General features: G+C 41.1%; 1 protein-coding gene across 1 annotated transcript; it reads right to left on the bottom strand.

Annotated features, from left to right (window-relative positions):
- Positions 1-482: 482 nt before the first annotated feature.
- On the bottom strand, positions 483-3517 carry LOC116385231 (TNFAIP3-interacting protein 3). Its single transcript, XM_031850510.1, has 9 exons — positions 3483-3517; positions 3160-3241; positions 2821-2895; positions 2651-2716; positions 2448-2546; positions 2233-2346; positions 2056-2133; positions 1653-1778; positions 483-1559 (listed from the first exon to the last, which is right to left on the bottom strand). The coding sequence occupies exons 3-9, from the start codon at positions 2860-2862 to the stop codon at positions 1422-1424; spliced, it is 663 nt and encodes a 220-aa protein (XP_031706370.1). The 5' UTR covers positions 2863-2895; positions 3160-3241; positions 3483-3517; the 3' UTR covers positions 483-1421.
- Between the last annotated feature and the right edge of the window lie 2688 nt (positions 3518-6205).

Here is a 6205-nt window from a genome sequence, read left to right as displayed (position 1 = left end):
TGTTGCACCTGCTTCCGTCTGCCAGTAGAGGTCTCTAGAGGTCCTAGGTTTCTTGGTGCTGCTGATGATAACATCAGGTAATAGTGTGAGATAAACACCACCTAACCAAGTGACTAGTTGTTTTTAAATGAGCTTTTGAATGAGCACTGGAGAACTGGGGCTTCCTGGATGAAGTTGCCTTCAGTGGGTTCGTTCAATAGGCCTTTAATGGAGACCCGCAATCTGCAGGAGCCATCTCTATATTGGTGAGTGTGGAGGGACAAGTTTCCCTCAGGATTTGGAATACAGACTACAGATGTATTTGTGCCTGCAGTCCCTCATTATTTTCTTGACACACTGCATGTATCTTAAGATTAGCTCCTAGGAGCTCCTGGATGGGATCAAGGTATGAAGAGGGAAGGTGTGACATCAGTGATGGACATGTTCTTTCCCTCCCGTATAAGTGACATCCAACCGACACACATTCAACGATTTATTGTCATGATAAATAAACAAGAAACAGGGAAAAAAAATAAACCTTTTTAAATATACTGTAAAAATAAATGTTCCTATATATTTCTTCGTCTTCTCCCACCACCTCTATCTTTCCTCTGACAGGCCTCAGGTGTGAATGAGGTCATACTGAATGAACACCTGCTACAGGACGACTCTCCAGAGAACGTGCGGGACGCTTTCACTGAGATACTCGGTCCTCGTTCTTCCAGTTCTTAAAGTGTCTGCATACCACAGAGGTGCTTTATTGCGAGTCAGAATAAATCGCAGCCCTCCTTGTCGTCACACAACATGACTTGCGTTTTGATTCTTCCAGATAGATGCAGGTGCTCTGCGGCCTGCGTACGTCTACGGGTGTCAGCATTCTCCTCTGATGCCCGGCGGGACAAGACTAACTTATGTCAAAGCTGACCACTATGATGACCTTCTGTTGTCTCTTGGATCCTCTTTTTGCACTGGGCACGCTGTGGTTACAGGTACTTGAAACAGGAAGATCCTTCATTCATGTTGCACCTTTGATAAAGTCAATAGTGTTTGGGCAGTGCAATACTGATATCTCCCTCAGGACCTGTGTGGAGAGGAGGAACTAAGCAAGCTTTGCACGCAATGGGTAGAGTGTTTTTTATTCCCCTCTATTCTGCTTTTCTCCTCTTGGGAAGTGTTTAAACTACAGGGTCACACTTCTATTTCACAGGCTGTTCAAGTGTATTTATACGTGTTTGCTTCCCAGGACTCCCAGTGGGCCCGGACTGGTGGATTGGCCTCGTTACGACCACGACAAGAACTACCTGAAGTCGGCCCGAGGACTGAAACAGAACAGAGCTCACTTCCTTGATAAACTAGAAAAGTCTCACCCCGCTAATGATGATCTGTGATCGTAGACCTTCAACACATATTATCACACAAAAGAGCGAGGACGTCGTCGATTGTCACGGTTTGCTGAGCGTGTTGCGTCTTTGCAGCTGGACGTGGTGCTGGTCAATCTGGCGGAGCTCCCAGTGTGGACATGCGGCTTGATTTGTGGTGCTGCTTTTGAGCACAGGCTGCGGTGGCGGAGTCCACGTCACCTGCAAAGACGGAGACGCTTCGTTAAAGTCGTCATGCCTTCATTTGATATTTACTATGGTGAACATGGCACACAGACGGTGTTGTTGTTGTACCTGAGATTTGAGGACGCGTAGCTCACTGTGAACTTTCCTAAACTTCTTCTCTTGCTCCAGATACTTGTCCTTCAGCTTCTCCCTGTCCCTGCGCTCCGTCAAAAAGTCCTCCTTGTAGACTTCGGCCTAAAAATGCACGAGGAGGAGACATGAAACAAGGATTCAAATAGGCGACCGCCTTAAAGGAATAGCCTGAATGTTTTGGGAAACAACCTTATTTGTTTTCTTGCAGAGAGTTCGTGCAGCGGGTTAGCTTAGCTTAGCACAAAGACTGAAAACAGAGGAAAACAACGAGCCTGGCTCTCTCTGAAGGTAAAAACAACCATGAGATTGGCATCAATCTTCTCACCAAACTGTCGGCGAGAAAGCGTACTGAAAATGCACATATATGAAGGAAGCTCACCTGATGTTTCCAGACATCCTGTAGTGTTTCACTGCTCACACTGAGAGGTTGAGCAGTCTGAAGCGCCTCCTGTAGAGCCTGCACAAACATGTCAAAGCAGCTATAACACCACTGTTGTTGTGGGGGAACAGACAATTTAAACGCCTTCTCTCGGATGTGTACCATTCCAGGCCTCACCTTGTTCAATCGTCTGATCTCGTCGTGCTGATGCTGCGCTTTTCGTGTCAAAGTGCTGTTTCGTGCTCGCAGCTCTTCCGCCTCTTTTTCTGCTTTCAGTAGCTCGTCTCCCTTCTGTGAGAATTTTCACGCAAGGGATCAAATTATTACACACATTTTTTTTAAATGAAAATACCTTGCATTGAATCTGGAATTAGAATGCACGCTGCACTTACCAAAGCGTTCTCTTTATCTTTGACTTGCTTGGATGATGTGATGTTATTTTCTCCCTCTTCACACGTCTTACGTTGCAGTAATGCTTCTAAGTCCTGGACCTGAGCGTTTAGGTAAAAGGACACAAGGCATGAAATCACTGAAACGACATAAAATCATCAAAAAGCTGACATGTGCTGAATAAAACAAGGTTTTGTGAATTTACCCTCTCTTTGTAGTACCGTACCATGGTGCGGTACTCTTTCGCCCATTTCTCATTAATAGAAAGAAGCTGAGGAAAAATAGAAAGAACAGGATTGTTTTTTAAGTACTGAAAAGTACAAGTGTGTGTGTTTTTCGGGAGGAATATAAATGTCGCTTCTGAAATGTACTCACCTCTTGCCTTTGCAGCTCCAAGAGAATTATCTGTGCTTTCATTCGGACGTCACGGCTCCCAGCTGACGCTTCTGACTGAAGCAAATAGAGCAAAAAAAAAAAAGAGGAACTATTAAAATGTGGCACACGGTAAGTCCATCTGTGACTGCACATCCAATTATGCAATATAACTGTTATACAACAACTTCCGTTTACATATTTCTGGAAGTTTTGCTGTGAAGTGTTTCCAGTCATAAAGACACAAAGAACATGTTTTTTTCAGGGAATCAGACGGTGACAACATGAGGGTGGATATTATCCTCTCGGACGTATCTTCCAATGTTGCAACTGTTAATATACCTGAGTGACACTGTCGGGATGATAGACTGCTGCTGTGTGAAGCGTTTCTCCTGTGGTGCGGTCCGCCACACAAACCTCGTACCTGAAAACATTTGATCACATAAACAAAAATGAACATTTGGCATTTATTTGCATTTCATTAAACTGCATGAAAACACATATTTTTGAAGTCAGGACTTTCAAATGTAATGCAGTATTTGCCCACTATATTTCTACTTTTACTTAAGGATCTGAGTACTTCTCCCACCACTGCCAGTACATCATAGGCAGTACTTTTTAAATGCAGTAATGATATCTGAGGTCAATGAGGTGATGTGCCTCACCTGTCTGTGTTCAGCAGTGATGGATACAGTCTGTGTGTCTGTCTGTTGTCTGTGGTCTGTGATCTCTCCACAGGTGGTCTGTCCATTGTGCTTTCATGTTGTGACTGTCAAAACACAGACGAGCACATACATTATACATAACAGCCATTTTTAATTAGTACATATTTTAATAAATGAAAATCAATAACCCATGAATACATTTAATTAAAATAAATTAAATATATGATTTTCTTTTTAATTTATTGACAGGGACTGTCAATACATACATTGAACTTAAAAGCTGTTTTAAAATCCTTATTTATAACATTATAATGATGCTAAATTCTCTCTGTAGATTACAGTAAGTAATACTGTGGTGGTCTAGAGGGAAACAACAGTGTATCAAATTATTGTCTGGACCTTTGTTTCTTGTAATTCCACTTCATTAACTGTCATTTCTAATACATCTATCTAATAAACACTAAAACAAAATGCCCCAAAAATAAGGAAAATGTATAATATATTGTGCTGAATATCAATAAGTGGATTAATGGAAGATGAATCAACTGAATGTTGGATAATTAATTAACTTTTTACATTTTTTATCATGTAAAAATGTCAAACATTCGCTGGTTTAACTTCCTTAGATGATACTTATTATATTATTGTATTATAGCACTTTGAAGATGTCACTTTCAGCTCTTTGCATCTCAGATAGAATAAATGATTAATCAATACAAATAGAGATTCTTCAAAAACAATAATTTGTTGCACGTCTGAAATTGTCGAGATATATTTGGAGATGCTGTACTGATGTACTGAAGTGTGTATCTCGCACAAAACGGCACAACGTGACAGCTGACTCAAAACCCACACAGAGGATGTGAAGCATCTTCACACTGTCACGCGATCAACTATAAACTCGGGCTGCACGTGGAGCTCTGACATGTCTTCATACCAACATCATTTCACACAATAAACGATCAGACGTGGAAGCTAAAGATTAAACATGAGTATATATCATTGATAAATATTGAACTACACTGCACCTGAGTTTGAGGATTTCTCTACATTATAAAAAAAAAAAATTCTATCTAAAATATACAGAGACACAATTTAAAATAAAATTTAAAAAAAATCTCACCATCTTATTACTATCTTGAGTCCTCGACTTGCTCAGATCCCACAACAGCTGCGATTTGAAGCAACAGATTGCTCCGCAAGTTATATTGAAGATCCCGAGTGACGTGGAAAAACCAGAACTGGCCAGTCACCTCCGGGGCAGAGCCGCGGACGGACTTTAACGAAGGAAAGGAAAGTACAAGTGGTTGATCTGCAGCACGAGCGGTAATTAATCGTGTCTTTATGGTATGCATCGATGACTAAGAGAAATAGTTGACTCCGCACTGCAAGAAATGACACACAGTATTTATTTTTAGTATGGCAATATGGCTGACTGGTGTTTCTTAATACTTTCTTTGTAATATTTTACTTTTCTTTACTTCATAATTATAGGTTTTTTATTTATATTTTAACTATTGTGAATTTTTACATTTTATTTTACTGTTTATTACTTATTTACTTATTATAATACTTGTTTGATCTTGTTTTTTTACTATGTCTCTTGTTTGCACTTTAAGAAAACAAAATACCACCACAGCCCTCAGTTCGTCACTTTTTACAGTGTGCAGCCGGCAGGTTGCTTCACGAACTCGTCAGCGTGTTTTCTTTCTGGATTGTTGAACTGCTCACACTTAGAAGCCGGAAATCGTTTCAAAGACACAAAATGTCAAAATGAAACTGTCCCCCCCCCCACACACACACACACAAGAAAACGTGGTGGGGGGTCTGTGGGAAAATCACACATCTCGCAGGCTGATCATGTTACTCAATGTGTTGAGTCAGAGCGGATCGTTTCAGGGAAGGAGGAGAGGGGAAAACACGCCGCCGCGCTCCTCCAGTAATCGATACTCGGTGCAGGGGAGTCGACCCATGTGCTGCTCCGTTATTCTTCAGAAGCATGTGTTTCTGAAGCCTGTTTTGCATATTTCTCCACACAAAGCTGTGAGCCCAGCTTTTTCTTTCTTTAGACCTCCTGTTTTTAAAAATAAGAAAGACAACGCGATGCAACGTGAAAATAGGCTGCAAAATTCCCATGTGACACTTTTGACACCAATAATTACTTTTTATATTTTTCACATTTTTGACGTTGAAGTTGGAGCTTCCACTTCTATTGCTTTTAGCAGATGCTGGGGAGGTTTCAGCAGAGTATTGTGGGATATCCCACTTCAACAACAGCGAGAAAGAAAAGTCCTCCCGAATAAGGATGTTCTCTACTCTCAGCTATATGTCAGAGAAAACCAAGGCCAACGCCAGCGCTGATGACTTTAGTTGCAAATCATTAACTTTAAAATAGGCTACAACGCCAAAGGTGTATTCATTTAACTTCTGATAGGTGTCTTTCTAGAAGATTAGGTTTCACTAAAAATACACACTATATGTGACTTAAATAGATGTGACTTATAGACTACTTTTGGTTGGAGGCAGTTTTATTTGTAGCCTATTGATATTATGTAGCTGCAAGACCACCTAAACCGAAACCAAGTCATGACCAAGACCAGAGGGAATAGAGACCAAGTCATGACCAAGACCAGAGGGAATAGAGACCGAGACAAGACCAAGACCAGAGGGAATAGAGACCAAGTCATGACCAAGACCAGAGGGAATAGAGACCAAGTCATGAC

This window comes from Anarrhichthys ocellatus, unplaced genomic scaffold, assembly GCF_004355925.1.
Source record: "Anarrhichthys ocellatus isolate YVR2014 unplaced genomic scaffold, GSC_Weel_1.0 scaffold10, whole genome shotgun sequence".
Lineage (NCBI taxonomy): Eukaryota > Metazoa > Chordata > Actinopteri > Perciformes > Anarhichadidae > Anarrhichthys > Anarrhichthys ocellatus.
Note: the sequence above shows the minus strand (reverse complement) of the source record. Positions and strands in the feature narration are given on the sequence as shown.

What these genes read in the sequence shown, in the direction of transcription:
- LOC116385231 (XM_031850510.1), bottom strand. Translation starts at nt 2,862, where the DNA reads ATGAAAGCACAGATAATTCTCTTGGAGCTGCAAAGGCAAGAG. An exon ending in TGGAGCTGCAAAGGCAAGAG is followed by an intron (nt 2,717 to 2,820) that starts GTGAGTACATTT and finishes ATTTTTCCTCAG; the next exon opens with CTTCTTTCTATTAATGAGAA. An exon ending in AGATCAGACGATTGAACAAG is followed by an intron (nt 2,134 to 2,232) that starts GTGAGGCCTGGA and finishes ATGTTTGTGCAG; the next exon opens with GCTCTACAGGAGGCGCTTCA.